The sequence below is a fragment of the Hippoglossus hippoglossus genome, chromosome 3, assembly GCF_009819705.1.
Source record: "Hippoglossus hippoglossus isolate fHipHip1 chromosome 3, fHipHip1.pri, whole genome shotgun sequence".
In the NCBI taxonomy this organism is placed as follows: domain Eukaryota; kingdom Metazoa; phylum Chordata; class Actinopteri; order Pleuronectiformes; family Pleuronectidae; genus Hippoglossus; species Hippoglossus hippoglossus.
Window position 1 is genome coordinate 6,320,806 of NC_047153.1, and position 16,133 is coordinate 6,336,938.

The following is a 16,133-nucleotide window of genomic DNA, read 5'->3' on the forward strand; positions in this document are numbered from 1 at the left end:
CTGGTCACAATAACATAAACAGCATCTGTGGTTATCATCCAAACATCTGGGCAGATGCTCAGACGCGCTGTAACTGGATACACAATGGATATATGTGACGAAGACGTCTTCTTCATTTGCTCTGTTTGATGTTTATGAGTGATGGAAAACTTTCACAACTTCATTACCGAGTTGGATGAGAAGATTAATTCATTAATATGAAGCTACAGGGGAACAGTTAGCTTAGCTAAGTTATAAATTCCTATTTGGTGTGATGACACATACAAATATAAAACTAGACATACTTACAATGTTCATGATGGCGAGGACGTAACTTTCCACAGCTTTGCTCCCATGATACTCCACCATTTTGGGGTCAGCCACGACCAGCGTTTCCACCCACTTCTCTTTGCTGACTGAGCGATGACGGATTCTCCTTTTTCTCTGCTGCCGGCGCTCCCACCGCTCCCGCTGCCTCTCCAGCTCTTCAAAACTTTGATGGGAATCTGGAGACGGCAGAAAGAAATAGATATTTCAACCTGACTGCGGCACAGTGTGTCGTTACAGAGGACAAACCAGGGATGATTCTAACTTTCCATATACAGTCTATACATTTTTATATAGGATCAAGGCCCCTCTACATGGACCCTATCTATCTATCTATCTATCTATCCATCCATCCCTCCATCTATCAAGACTGATTCATGAGATAGAAGCTGTGCCAGTTCCAAAAGTTATATTGCCGATATAAAAGCACATCTCCTCCTTGATTTCTCCAGGATAATCATGTTTCTTTTATGGTCAATTAAGCCATCTCAGAATTTTAAATGTCATATTTATGAGCTATTAAATCCCAATGTTTTTATTCTTCTGACCTCTGCATATTATCTGGGGAGCGACTCATGAGAGTGACAAGACATTTTTAATCAGTCATAATCATCTTCCCCCTGTTCATTCAGCGCTCGGGGTATTATGAGTCATGATCTGTAGAGACGAGTTACTTACTTTTGAGTCCGCAGGTTCCGTTGAGAGCTTGATTCCCTGAGATCGTCTGTATGAGTGGACTCCGGGGGGGAGGGGGGGCGTGGCGTTTGTAGATGGCGTGGGCCTGCGTCACCGTCGACTCCTCGCTCGACTTCTCCAGAGGCTGAATGAAGAACTCCTCATCGGACAACTTGAACAGTCCTGTCTGAGGGAAAGAGAGGCTGCAAGTCAGAATCTGAACATTTCATCAACTCGTGTGATTCGGATCATCGCAGAGGAAGTTGTTGAAATATTGAGCTATTAAAAAAAAAAAAGCTCAATAATTTTATTTTAGCCTGGAGTGACACATCTTTTAAGAGCAGTTCTCGTTAGTCAGTCACTTAAATATATAAATGAATAAAATAAATTATTCATTAAAGTTTCTTTTTGGCACATACCTCCCCCAAGGCCCAACAGACCCATTATAAAACCACATTTAAACGGCCTAGATCCCGATTTTGTTTTTTGTTTTAAATTGGATCTGCACCACATTGCAAACACTCATAAATATCAGTTTCCCAAACATGTCTGACTTCTTTCATCAAGATCCAGAAACTGTTCTCTGGAGGAATCGATGAAAATGTTGATAAAACGTCCAATCAAAATCCTGGATCTACCCCCTGATCCAGACCTGCACCTCCCCTCCACACAACGCCGTTGGGTAGTTTTGAATAATCCACCTGACTAATAAACAAACAGATAATAACAGAGTTTGGTGACATGAAGTAACGGGGGATCAGTCTCTATTTTTCCCTTTGCAAAATTTAAAAAAACACTTCATACAATATTCCGTCATAGTTCCTGAATATTTTCTCCTTCAGAGCTACTTGTAAAAAACAAAAAACGTGTATTTGGTCCTGAAGAGAACATTTGGAGGCTCAGTTCACTTCCAGCGACGCAGAATAAACAGTCGTATGTTTGCAGTCGACATTCAGAGCCCAACTGAGACAGCGTAAAGATCAGATGTCACATAAATCAACTGAACCCTAAACCACACTGGCACGGTACCAAAACCAAATTCTAGTAGAGACCTCCATCCTCGCCCTAAATTTAAATCTCAACTACTTTATAACCCTCAGCTCAGCTTTCTCTCCCTCAGGGCGCCACTGAAACTCAGAGAGGAGAGGCCCCCTTGCTTTTTGACCTTTGACCACCTAAATCAAATCATTTCATCCTCCAGTGCAACTGAACGTTTGTGCCAAATTTGAAGAAATTCCCTGAAGGTATCGTGTCTTGAGATATCGTGTTGACAAGAAGGGGACAGATTAGAGGACGGACAACCCTGAAAACACAATGGAGGAACATTGTGCTGGTGACACTGAGCAAAGTCAACACTGCTGCAGACGTTCTCACAACACAACACATTCAAACACACGAGACGGGGAAAGAAATGTGTTTTCTACTTGAGGTCACATTATCTGATGCTAATGTACATGAAGTCTTCACCTTGAGACCCGTCTGGTGTCCCTCAGGCCGGATGTCCTTGGACACTGAGGCGCTGGGAAACATTCTCACTCCTCACTCTGAGAACGATGAGTATTTCAGCAGAATACAAAGGATCCACACAATTCCATTACAATACCTTTTCTTAAAAATGGTGTTCATCCCTCCGATTGACCTTCAGATATTTCTCCAGTCGATGGCCTCGTGCACTGAAGCTGCTCTGGTGACACGGGACCACCCGGCACTTTACAAAAGGCAGGTTCTTCCTTTAATTCATCACTTGTCTTTGTAATTGACACGCTGAGCTGGATGTTCCCACTCCTGTATTTGCAGCCCACACGCTGGGAATTGTTTGAATTTGTCCCGAAACCCATCGTGACTCTGGGAGACAAATCATCATCGCAGCTCTGGGAGACGGAGTCATGCATGATTTCACATGTGTCTGCACAGCAACACGTGTGTCAGAAGCCTCATGTATGTATTTTTTTTACTTCAGATGACTCATCCTTTCAGCCTGAAAACACAAGGACCATTTACTCCCATTATAATCACTGCACTGGAGCATTTACATGATTATATAATGTAGAGCATATACAGTATTTAGACTGAGTTGGCTACGACCTACCATTATGAGCCCATCCGCTCTGTAAACAACATTCTTGAACTCTGTTTGTTTGCGTGTGCTGTGGATCTCTGGAAATGTCTACGTTGCACCATTCTCACCATCTGCAGCATTTATCGAAGCCGGTTCCGACAGGACTGTTTGATTCTAACCTGACCCACGAAAGGAGTGAGGCATCACACCTCTTCCAGGAATAAAGTCTGAGGGAAATATTCACGTTTGTGAGCACACATGCAGAAAATACAGTTTGTTTTTAAGCAACAGCCCCAAAAACATTATTTTCTGTGGTTCAGGACAGCAACAGAACCTTTAGTCCAGAGGTCACTTACAGGTGGAACCCAGTCTAAGAGTCGTCCTATTCAAACCAGAACATACAACGTATGACTGTTTCCATTTGAGCCTTTAACAGTGCTGGTTTAGAAACCCAAGAAACTCACAGGCCAACTGCATCTGTTGTAAATCACCCAACGAGATCCTCAGCCAATCGAGTTTGTGAATCCCGATGAGTATTCTGAAAGTTGGTGAGTGAGATAAACACGAGACGAGAGAAGGGAGAAGACCAGACAGTGAGAAGTGAGTCAGAGTAAGAAAAGTAATTTCACATGTCTCACAAGAGGCAAAGTAGACAAAGAAAGTTATTAATCGAGACTGGGCAGACGCTGTTAATTCTTCTGACGGGCGGTTCAATACCAGTGTGACTCATATGTGCCCAGATTGTGGCGATTGTTAAAAGAAGCGAACAAGCCTGAATTCCCTGACTGAGCAAGAAGAGTGGGGCCAAGAAATAAAGTAACAGAAGGAAAGTGTTCAGTTGTTAACCTGCGTTGAAATTGTTGGAATATGCGTTGAGACTTAAAGATGTATTTATAATCCCTCGAGCTCAATGTGACACCATAAATATTGTTTAAACATTATTGCATTAGTGTTTTATTAGATTGTCAGTTGTTGATCACACACACAGACGTTCATACATCTCATATTTCGATTTACGTCGCAGTGAATCTTAACATTATGATGTTCGGGACCTTTGCTTGAGGACATTTTCTCTTCCAGGACCTTTCATTGAATATCAGACACACTCTCCCTCTTTAATCTAGCGCATCATTAGTTTATGTTGTAAACTTATTAACATAATACTTCCTTGGATGCGACGCCTGTTATTGGTGAATCATTAAATTCTGTGTGTTCTCACACCGTGTCCGAAGAGAACATCCGCCATCAACCCTCTGAAGCTGGACCATAGTTTTACAAAAGGATTTTCATTGACGTTGAGGACTCTTGAAATGTAATGACAGCACTAATTGCAGATTCTTGAAATACCATATAATTTGCGCTTATTAATTCAAGCAGTTATTTTCTGCTGAGCATTAAAAGAAAACCTGCGTGAGAGCACATTGATAATTAACATATCATATTTTTTTTAAATAAAGCGATTGAAGACTACAGGGGAAAACCAATAAAAAGATAAAAACAACACTGGAAAACCTAATTAGTGGAGTTTGTCCGTACTGAGGCGAAACGAGCAGGTTCTGTCTGATACGTGCTCGGGAATCAGACGGCATGTCGCACTGGGTTTGCTTTTCTCTTTCACCGCGGGGTCCAAAAGTCGGAGACCACTTACATGGGACATTTGCACACATGTACAGACACACAAACAAACACAAACGCACAAACAATAGATGGGAAGTCGTCTGATGAAAAACACTCATCTGCTATAAAGAGGAGGAGGATACTGTGTGTTAGTCAGATACAGAGCAGTTCACTGAGTACATACAGCTTCAGTCGCATATGAATGAATAGAAACCTGTAGGTTGATGTGGCTGCACTTTCTAAATATAAGTTTAAAGCAACACACAACATGTTCAGCAGCTTCAACATGTGTTTGATGGTTCAGTGACTGTGAACGTTTCCTCTTTCATTCCCACTCCTCACCCCTGAACGTCTGCTCCTGCTGTGTGTGCTGAGTGGGTTCGATCTCCTGTGAGCAGTGATGATAGTCGCAGCTTTAATTGTCAGAATCAGGTCCAGCAAGTTGAAGAGTGAAGCTGAACTGCAGATCAGTTCAAAAGGCTTTGAAGTCATTAAAAATACATCATTATCTCCAATATTCAGCAGGAAACTTTTAGAAAATGATGAATTCTGAACACAGTTTGGTGGATTTGTTACAGCTGCAGATTTTTTGGTGCAGGAAGCTGAGGATCATGGGTGATATCCACTTTTTTCTCTAAATGAAAACCACTTATTCGCTCAAAAACTGACCCCGACACCACGTGTGGCTGCAGGGGGCGCTGTTGCTCAGTAAATGTTGAATAGTGTTGCTTTAACAGGGTTTCTCTTCAAGGCTTATCTTTTTAGGAATGGGGTGAGTGCTCGACAGTGCAATGTAAGTATTCAGCACTGACATTTTTCATAAATCAATTCATAAAATCCACATTTGGAGGAGAAGAATGGCTGTTGGGTTAAAGTGCTCACTTTTCAATGTCACAGTCCAATTGAAATCACATTTCAGGCACAATGCAATGTTAAGTCTTTTTATGATAAAATGTCTTTTGGAAATACTCCTCTTCCTCTCGCTGGCTCCAGCTGGGAGAGTCAAAGTGAACAGACGGGGGCAGTAGCTTACAAGTGATGGACGGACACTGTTTTCTTAGCAGTGGTTTTGAGGAGCGAGGAACACGACAGGGTCTAAACCGACTGTGTGACCTTTAAGTTTACATGCTGTTAAACATGCTGAAGCTCCACTAATGCTGTCTAATACAACAGTGCTACAATAAACACTAAGTCTGTGAAGGTTTCAAGTGTTTTACAGAAGGCTTTCACCTGTTTGTGCTGCTGATCTGTACGACATCATGTCAACGAGCATTCCTATTATTTGGTTCACCCTGTTCAAATCAATGAGGGCCAGGCATTGTGGTGCAGTTCAGTTTAAAAGCTCCACAAACTGCAGCCTGTAAAACATCGATCAATATCTATAATGATGATCTATAATGTAAAGTGACCAATGATTATTTTAGGGCCAATCAGAAGAACTAGATCATAACTGGCTACGTCAGGCACATGATCTCAATCCAGCTGATCGTGTGTTTGAAACCAAGAAACCCAAAGAACAACTCAAGAGACCCAAAAACAAATAAGGAGTGAGGCAGGCTGCCGCAGAGTCGTGGCAGAGCAGCACCAATGTGGACGCCATGTGTCTGAGTGAGCTTCAGAGAGGGAAGGTCTGCAAATGATAAAAAATCAAGTCTCTTTTAACTTTGCTTTTGTGTTTCAAAGTGAGTGTGGATTAGTGCTCAAGTCCTAGAATCTATAGTGAAGCGACGACTAGAGATGCTACGGAAATTAAACTTATGTCAAACACAGTTCACACTCAGTCCGCTCAGTAGCTTCAGAGAACATGCATCGATCTTTAACCCCCGATTTCCCTGAAGGCAGCTGTGTGGTGTGTTTGAAGGCGTTTGTGCCATTTCCATTTAAATCACGAAGACTGTAGCAGCAACTTCATGTTCAAAATTTGTCCCAACACATTTTCACAATGATCCTAAATATCTGAAACATGAGAGATCTCCAAGTCTAACTGTAACTTAGAGTTTTGCACTGTTGCTTTATTGTAGAGCAGCTCTCTGCACTGCTGAGGCTCATTCTCTCTCTCTCAAAACACATTGACCCCTCAAAACATCCAGAATGTTTTTACTGTCCTTTGCCACCATATCCTCCTCAATGTCAGTCAAACTCAACTCTGATTTGATTTCTCACGCTGATGCACGGAGCAGATGCTTCCACTTCCACTTTAGAAAGTATTAATTAATAGTATTTTAAAAAAGTATTCTTCTTTTATTTGATGAACATACCACTGATATGCAAAACAGAACCAAATAGGATTCATGTCTGTGAATCAAGCGGTGGTGGGGATGACCTGAACACCGCCCTCCACCAGAACTATTGACACCCACAGCGCAGGTTTCACACTCTTTCACGAATCAATAGGAAGCTGTAATGAGCCAAGAATCGCAGCAGCGGTGTTCCAGAAAAGATTCGGAAGAATTAAAAAAGCAGGACATAAACAAAGCAGGGTCTGAAATACTTAAAGCTAAAGAAATAGGGTGTGAGAAAGAGAGAAAGAAAGAAAGTAAAGAAGGCAATTATGTGAGAGCTTGGGGGATTCACACAAATGGATTTTGTTCTGTTTACAAGAAAACTTTCAGTGAACACGCTCAACACGACAGCCAATTACTCCAGTGAGTCATGAAGCTGCAGCACCAAGATATTCAGTTGCTATTAGAATAAATATTAGAGCTTGTAAGACATGATGTGTGGGACCGAGTATCAGCTTCTCACAAAAAGCTTCTGTTTGTAAAAAACATGCACTCATTTTTTTTCTGTTGGTGGAAAGACTTTGAAACAAACGCCAGGAAAACATATGATATGCAGATATGCAGATATGCAGATATGTGAGCATGGAAGAAGATACGGTTATGAACTCGTATGACTATGAAGAACATACTGAGCTTACACATGAATCCATGACTGATGTTAAAGGTGAAAGTAAGAGTAGTGTTTTCTTGGCATTTCCTTTGCAAATGCAACAATGCAACAAAACCATGCTGCTGATTGGACGCAGCCCTGAAAACAATGCACAAAGTTCCCTCTCATTTTCTTAAGATGTGTGTGCTCATGCGACTGTGACCCGAACTCAACCCGAAGTAGTTTCCATCCGGAGCGGAACTGTCAGCTGAGAATCTACAGGAGGTTCAAGATGCTCATGAACCAAACTCTCAGAAGTGCAGTTTCCAGATTCTCATACCACAATCAATTCAGGTTGTGTATAAAATGCATGATGCTGCCTGTCACGTTCCCACATAGGAAACTTCCTCAGGTGCACAATAAAGGATCCACAGGGTTGATAACATCGGGGCTCTGTTGTTTACTGCTGAAGAGAAACATTGTTTTTACAGGTGACGGAGCAGGCGTCGCCCTCGAGGAGTTTATCAGAGACTCGATCGATTGTCTTTCCCCTCAAACTTGCTCAAGGCAACGTTTGTTTACTTGAAGAGGGCGATTGTGATATTTGATGGAATTGTCAATTTGCAGGTGGACGTGGTCGTGCATACAGAGTGTGAACAGGGAGCCGGTCTCGACGGGACACTCCATCCAGTTAGAGTGGTTGGCACTGTCACCTGTGAAACAGAATAATTGAACCTCTGTGTGAAGTTGTGGTACCTTATTACCCAGAGAGCACTTTGATGACAGCGACGATTGCTGTGTGGCACATGAATTTACGAAAGGACAAAAAAATACACCCATCTATCCATCCTACTATCTATCCATCCTACTATCTATCTATCTATCTATCTATCTATCTATCTATCTATCTATCTATCCTACTATCTATCTATCTATCTATCTATCCATCCTACTATCTATCCATCTATCCATCCATCCATCCTACTATCTATCCATCCATCTCACTATCTACCTCACAGCAAGGAGGTTCCCTGTTCGAATAATGAATCATTAATCCTTTATTCATTTGATGTGACTTTGAACTGGATACATTCACTTTAACATTCTCATTTTTTTTTCCTCATTAATGTTCTCCATGCTTAAAAATAATCTCAAAAAAGTTGTCATGTCAATCTGATATATTTTTTTTTTTGTTAGACTGTGACTAAAGAGGAAAAACAGCCTCTTTCCAAACCTGATGTTCATTTATATTCACTGTCCCTGTTAAATTTCCGCTCCCAGCTTCATTAACCACACACTGAGGTGTTTATACACTAGAAACACACTGTTTTTGTTCAGTTTTATACGACACTAATAAGAAGCCTGGGGAAACTAAACTTCTTCACATTATGATGAAGCCTTTTGTCAGTTACTCGGCTCGCTGGTCGATATTAGAATGCAACCGCTAACAGGCTGTGATAACACAAAGGTCAAAGGTTATTTAATACCCGAACCCATTCAACCAATTACAAGTCAATCTGCACCAACGCACCCAAACCAATATGCATTGCGCACACGCACACGCACACACACGCACACGCACGCACGTTTGCGGCTTTATATATGAAAAGCTCTAACCTTCAGGTCATTAGATCCCTGCAGCCATATGAAGGCAGCAGGACACGTATGTTGGTTAATTAATCCGCAGCCTCCTGCCTGAACTTCAGCTCTTTAATTTAATTTTATCAATAAATTTAATTCCAACTTTGTTTGCAGTTTTCCAGCTGGGCGTCATTCGTGAAACGCAGCTCGAGATACTAACGCATCACATTTTACAACATGAGCCAGAGGGGAATTAAAACCAGAACTTTTTGCGGTTGTTGTTAATTTATTCGTTTAACTTTCTTTAACATCGATACTTATGGGAGTTTTGGGACATTTTCACAAATTTTTCATAGAATAATTCATGGATCTCGGGCGCATACAGTACGTCCACCAGGGCTCAGCAGTCCCTTCAATTCAACCAAGTTGCTCCAAATTTCACACACTCGTAGATTTCTGCCGGATTTTTTCAGTTGAATCCGTTCAGTTGTTTTTCTGTAATCTTGCTTATAAACAGCAAAACAAACAAACAAACAAACCAATAACCTCCTGAGCAGAGGTAAAAACAGCAAAACATCACGTGTTGCATGTTCACATTGTTCTGCAACATCCAGACAACAATATCTGAATATATTTGATCAACCCTGTCTCCTGGAAACTGGGATTCTGTGCTTCAATACGGAGAAATACAACTGAAGCTTTAGGTCATGATGATTCCTCACATTTCCACTGACACTGAACAAACTGTCTTGACTGAGGCCTACAGCTTGATTCCCTCTGCGATCTCTCACTGTGCTGCACTTCGTTCTTTAGCTTCAACACACTCATAGAGAAATAAAAGGTGAGAGATATTTACTGAAAAGCCTAAAGGTTAAAATCACTTTTCTACCACACATCATTACACGCTGCCAACTCAGCCGTCAGGGACAATTTGTGGGTTTAGTGTTTTGCCCCAAGCAGCCACGCAGACTGGAGATGACGGGGGATTAGACCAGTAGTGGACGACCCGTTCTACCTCCTAAGACGCAGGCAGCCTTAGTTTTATTTTGAACAACAAGCACGTACACTCAAACCATGAGAGCAGGAGCAGGACGTTTCACAGAGCTCACTTTTCAATTTGCATCCATTGACATTCACGTAAAAAAAAACTAAGCGACACATGAGTGTAAAGTAGTAAATAGAATAGAAGAGTTTGTTCACTCACCAGTCCATCGCAGGTACTGATGGCTGCGTTCCCTTTGACAGTGGCCCCGTCCCACACTTCTCCTAAATAATAACACTGGGAGGATCGAGCAGGACGGATCTGGGCGCCCTCCAGGCCACCGTACCTCCTCTCCGTCAGGAAGCCTGGAGCCAGCAGGTGTGGGTTGAGGGTGAGGTTAAAGTTCAAACTGTGGCCGCCGTGCCACAACTGGTAGAAGACTCGATCCAAGTCGGCCGGTCCCTCCGAGGCTTCCCGGCGCTGCACTCTGCGAGTGTGGTGTGACAGGAAGTTGGACAGGAAGTGACCTCTGGCATCCACTCTGGTGGGGCGAACCACTTCATACTGCGGCAGATCCCGCAGAAATCCCTCTGTCAGACATGGTGGGAGGAGAAGGAGGAAGGTTATCAAATCATGGGAAAGAGGAGGGTAATTATATAATTAAGTGGCTGTAAAGCTGTAAACAAAACCGAGGAAGCTCTAAACAAATCCATATGTTCGTCTAATCTGTCATTGTCATGTTGGAGTACAGCTGCGGAGGATGCAGAGCGTGTTAGAGAATCACTGCATCAGGTTGGACAAAGTCAAGGAAACTCGTTCTCCTGATAAAAATAATACTCCAACTTAATTTCCTGTGAGTAGCTGAGGCAGCAGCGTGAGAACGACGTCTCCTCTGTGAACGAGGGTAAAGAAGAGGAGCCTCAGGACGAGGGATCAGCAGCAGCCGGCTCCTCTCTGCTCTACATGAAACCACTGGAAGGGCACGTTTTTATTCCACAAGCACAAATTCAATCACGCTAAAGATAGCGCCACTTTTTAATTAAGTTCCTCACACTGAATTATCAATGTGAGCACTTTTAAAATATACTTTTTAATGAAGTGACGGAATGAGACATGGAACTAGAGGTCAAAGTGTTTTAGATGCTTCTTTAAGATGGTTTGATTCAGTCCGGTTACTGGGGATGTGAACCCATCATGAGTCTGTATGAACAAGTACTTTTTAACTCACAGTTATGTTGACATTCTATTCATGAACCATGTTTAACTAGAATTACCACCCTGCAGTTGTATGCCTCCACAAACCAGCGCAGCTTCACTCATAAGGTCACGGTGACCTTTAACCTTTGACCACTGAAATCGAATCAGTTCATCTTTGACTCAAAGTGACAACTGGTCAAACTTTGAAGAAATTCCCTAAACGGCAGACTTGCAGAATCATGTTCAAGAGGCCAAAAATGTAATTTACAAGGCCACCGTGACTTTGACCTTTTACTGCCCAAACCTAATGAGTTAATCTGTGAGTCAAAGTGGCCATTTTTTAAGAATATGAAAGGATTAGAGGTGTTCTTAAGAGAAGCCATTCAGGAGTCAAAAGAGGAACTGCGAAGTCACCTTGACATTGACCTTTGACCTTCACCCACCAAATTCACATTAATATTAGAACCCGACTGATTTATCGTCAATTGAAATCAGCCGATATGAGACTTTCACAGATACATATCTTTATATTAGCTTTATTTTACAGAATAAACAATTCAGAAAAGATGACTATGTATATTTATATTCAATGTTCTATGTATTTGGTTGGATTTGTGTTTTCTTTTTATTCATAGATAAATGATATCGAAGGCTCTAATTAGATGATGTTTATGGATAATTAACGTTTTTTAGATAACGAAACAAACATAATTGACCAGATTTCACCTGAGAACAAACAGAGCCGAGAGCTAAACAAATCTATAAATGATGAGAGAAGAGAGAGACAGATTAATTAACATCCAAAAATAACTGAACAAACATATTAGGTATTAACTGCATCAACAAATGTGGCCACTCTGCATGAGCAAAAGAAAGAAACGCTTATTATTGGTGTCACAACAACAGGAGTCGTCTCATTTACTCTGTGTAACTCATGACACAAAGAAAATACTTGTTGCATCACAATTTCCAGTCACAGCAGCTTCTCCATGCAATCTGAGAGACCTGCTCCCAAACCACCATCCTCGCGTCAATGGCTTCATCTCGTCGGAGGGAAACGAGCGAAATGCAAACAGCGAATTCACAAAAGCTTCGTGAACCGACACGGAGCCTCGTGCTGGTTTTATCTGCACATATATATTCAAGAACACAACCGAGCAGAAAGATGTGAGATGAGTCTGGGGGGCGGCTATTTGGAAAGTTTCCTTCCACCAGGAGCAAGAAATAAACAACATCCACATTCTGTTTTCCTTTACCTTTGTTGTCGAGGTCAATTTTTCTTGGATGCTTTCAGCTGCACTGCAGTTACAGCAGCTACAGTCGAATGTATGGCCGTGCAATATGACTTCAAACTTTAACCTCGATTACACATCACGTCTTTGTCGTACAAATTATCGAGGGAATCGAACAAACACAACTTCAAGGACTGTTCAGGTCCTGATAACTTCTGAACCGTGTTTTTTGTTAATGTGTAAAGCGGGCACAGGTCAGTGGGGGAGTGGAACGGAGGACAAGCGGCAGGGTGGTACGTTCTGTGATGCGCGTCTGTGTCCTGAAGCAGCGGTGGGCGGCCGCTGCAAAATGAAAGTACCCGACAGTTCGTGAAAGCACGCACCAGGGAAAGCATTAACCGGATTAACCGGCATGAGAAAGATTAGGTCGGGGAGAGTTAATTGCCCAAGTCTAATATGTGTAATACTGCAGCACAGGAAGATCAGATGGAATCATACAGAGACGAAGCTACGGCAAAGAATCTGAATGAAACGCTGCTCCAGACTCTGAATCTACCATTTATTCCACAAACGTTCGTCTGTCTGTGAGTGGAACACATTTCTCACTAATCGTTCATCTTCTCCGCTTCACACTTGAAATGTCAATTGTTAATAGAGCTTGTGTCTGAAGAAGATTCAGTTTTTATTTTATGAAAAAACACTGACTATAGAATCCTCACTGCGGATAAACCAGGTAGGATGAACTCACAGTTTTCTAACTTCGGTCTAGACAACGTCCAGCACACAGACAATAACAAGGGACAGTATACAGACAGGTCTGTTTGTGAAGAAGCTCCGGAGCATCAACACAAGACAAGAACATCCACTGTACTAGTTTCTTTATATTTTACTCCAGACACCTTCAGTCAATCAGCACGACTGTTTTTCATTATATGTATTTAGATGAAACATGGATCCAGATGGAGATTTTTTTAATCTTCATAATGTTTAAACTTTTATTTGGCCTTGTCAGAGGGATGAACTCCAGCTCCTTGTGTGGTGAATCCCTTCATGGGAGGAGATAACTCATAACACATGACGGGTTTTCTCCATCTGCTGTTGTTGCCTTCAGCGTCCTAATTAACAAAACACACACAAGTATTTCATTTTGAATTCAAGGGACTTTCGTTCAGCAGCGGCTACCCGGGGGGGTCTCCCAGCAATTGTTTGCCATGAGAAGAGGAAAAAGGAATGTGACTTTCAATTTAACCACGGTGATCAGAAACAATCATAACTGCTATAATAAGACCCTATGGGGGTGGGGGGGGGGGGGGGACGGGACACCTGTGATTGCGTCTAGAAGTCGCTCGGCTTGAGAAAAGATATTTGATGCCCAGAATCGACAGGGGCCTTTAAGTGGCTGACAGGGGGGTGTCAGAGAAAATGAGATGATGCATGTGTCCCAGTTCTTTTCTTGTTCTTAGTAGTTGCACCAACGTTTGTCACCGAGCATCTTTACGCGTTGGGGAAGGCGCCTCTCCCCCAGCGACACGCGTCTGCAGAGCCTGACAGATCTTTGTTGTTCTCCCAGCTGATTTATGATGGATGAGACGGAGCACTGAGCTGTTTCACAAACAGTTGTTAAAGAATGAAGAATCCATTCTGTCTGACAGCGCCCAACGCCCCCCCCCCCCCCCCCGGCACCTATAGAGCTCCAGACCTTGACTTCTGCCTCATACATCCTCTACTTCAGATCCGTCACTGAATCAGTCTTCTTCTACCACCTCAAACCACATCTCCACTCATCACTCTGGAGCCATTTTCAGACATGAACTCCTGAAGATGTCCGTATACGATTGGGTCCGAACCTTCTCCGAAGTTTGACTTTCTCACACGAACAACCAAGCAAGAGATTCAAGGGCCGGCCCTGCCTTCATAGAGTCCTGTCTGGGGTTTCCAGCAGCGACCTGGAAGCATTACCACAGAACCTGGTGGAAGGGTGTGCGATGGGTCGGGGAAGAATCCGGTACATTTTGGTTGGGATCCAGATCATCTTTAAAATTGTGAGATCTTTGACATTTTCACTGATTTCCCAGAAAATGATTCATGGATCTAGATGTAAATAATCAGGCATGTTAAGAGAAGTGGTATCTAGAGTATGAGTGTGTGCAGTTTGGTGTAGCTGGACTGTTGGGCCTTGTATGCGTCCTACTGAGTGACATTCTACTTAATATTACCCACAAGGAAAAGCCAAGGTTACAATCATCAGGCCCTGTTCATTGTGGCAGTGCTTGTGCACAATGTGTTGTTTTTACCTCTTATCTTATTGAATGGCCTCATCTAGTATTTATATTTGTGTGTTTTGCTGCTGCACAACTTACAAAAGAGACTAATAAAGATCTACTCGACTCCTTGTTTCTGTTTCCTCTGCACGTCCCTGACTTCTAACATCCAAACCACGTACAGTGAGGAAGAGCCAGAGGATGAGAGAGTTGGCAGCGGAGACGAGCGAGTGCATCCTACAAGACAAAGAGGATTAATTCTCTGATGTGAGGATATCCACCGAGCATGACCACTAACACAAGTTGCAAAGTATAGGATGGAGACCACAGATCCATTGTGAGAATGATAATGAATCCTTCCAGATTCCCAAAATGATTCTGCTTCCTGTCCTTCTATGGAGGAGGTCAGAGGTCAGTGTCAGGCACAGAGCTGCTTGAGGCAGCTGAGGGGTTTGCTCAAGGGCACTGCAGAGAGGGAGGATGGGGATTCAACCTCTGGGGATTCATCTGAATCCACACTGAGCTGAATGTTGGGTTTAATTGCACTGGCCCAAAGACTGTAAACACAGGTCAGTGCTGCAATGAGATGCACTCATGGAGCAAATGGGCACAAAAGACGCACCAGAGGACATGAAGTCATCCATCACATGTTTGTTTGTTTGTTTGTTTGTTTGTTTTCTGGCTCACTCACCTGCTTCCGGTGATGCTCCCAGCGTGTTGCAGGTTTGCAGGAGCGTCAGAAGTGCGATGAAGAAGAGAAGGGGGGACACTCTTCGTCCCAACGCGTGACGCCCGCACTCCAACCGGGTCATGTTGTCAGGACGCGGGCCTGCGCTGGAGAAACATTTAACGCCTCTCACACACCGCGTCGACTGGAAAACTCAAATCACTTCCATCTGCGCTTAATGAACTCCTTCTTCTTCTTCTTCTCCTCGTCCTCCTTCTTCTTCTTTCCTTTGTTGCACCTAAACTCTGACAGTCCCGACCAACTTCTCCAACTCGGGCCCGGACATCGTGCGCCTCCGCGGTGCGTCTTTGTTGCGTCCTCGGTTCTTTTGTTTGTGCGTCGGTGTGAACGTCTGCTCACGGGTGGAGGTGCCCTCTGTCCTCCATCTGTCTCCTCCCGACAGCCAGTGACAGCTCCGAAACTTTTCCTCTGCAAACTTTCTGCCGAGCCACCCCCACAGATGGGAGGACTTAAGACAATGGGCCATCTCTCCGGAGAGCTGCAGGCTTAAAGGGGAATGCTCCTCCAAGAAATCGGATCCAGTGGAAGTTTCAGCCTCATCTGGGGTCGGTCGGGTTCAGTGGGTCAGATGAGGACCGGTTTCTGCGGCCTGCTGTTCCATCCA

The 16,133-nt window shown here is 43.1% G+C and overlaps 1 protein-coding gene across 1 annotated transcript in view; it reads right to left on the minus strand.

The window, feature by feature from the left end:
* The window catches only part of LOC117756165 (A disintegrin and metalloproteinase with thrombospondin motifs 7), a 67,171-nt gene extending 51,221 nt beyond the window's left edge, over positions 1-15,950 (minus strand). Inside the window, exons 1-4 of the mRNA XM_034576539.1 lie at positions 15,473-15,950; positions 10,314-10,681; positions 985-1,168; positions 289-485 (exon numbers count right to left, since the gene is read on the minus strand). Coding sequence (XP_034432430.1) covers positions 289-485; positions 985-1,168; positions 10,314-10,681; positions 15,473-15,593 — 870 coding nt within the window. The 5' untranslated portion in view covers positions 15,594-15,950. The remainder of the gene's footprint in view (positions 1-288; positions 486-984; positions 1,169-10,313; positions 10,682-15,472) is intronic.
* Positions 15,951-16,133: the final 183 nt, after the last annotated feature.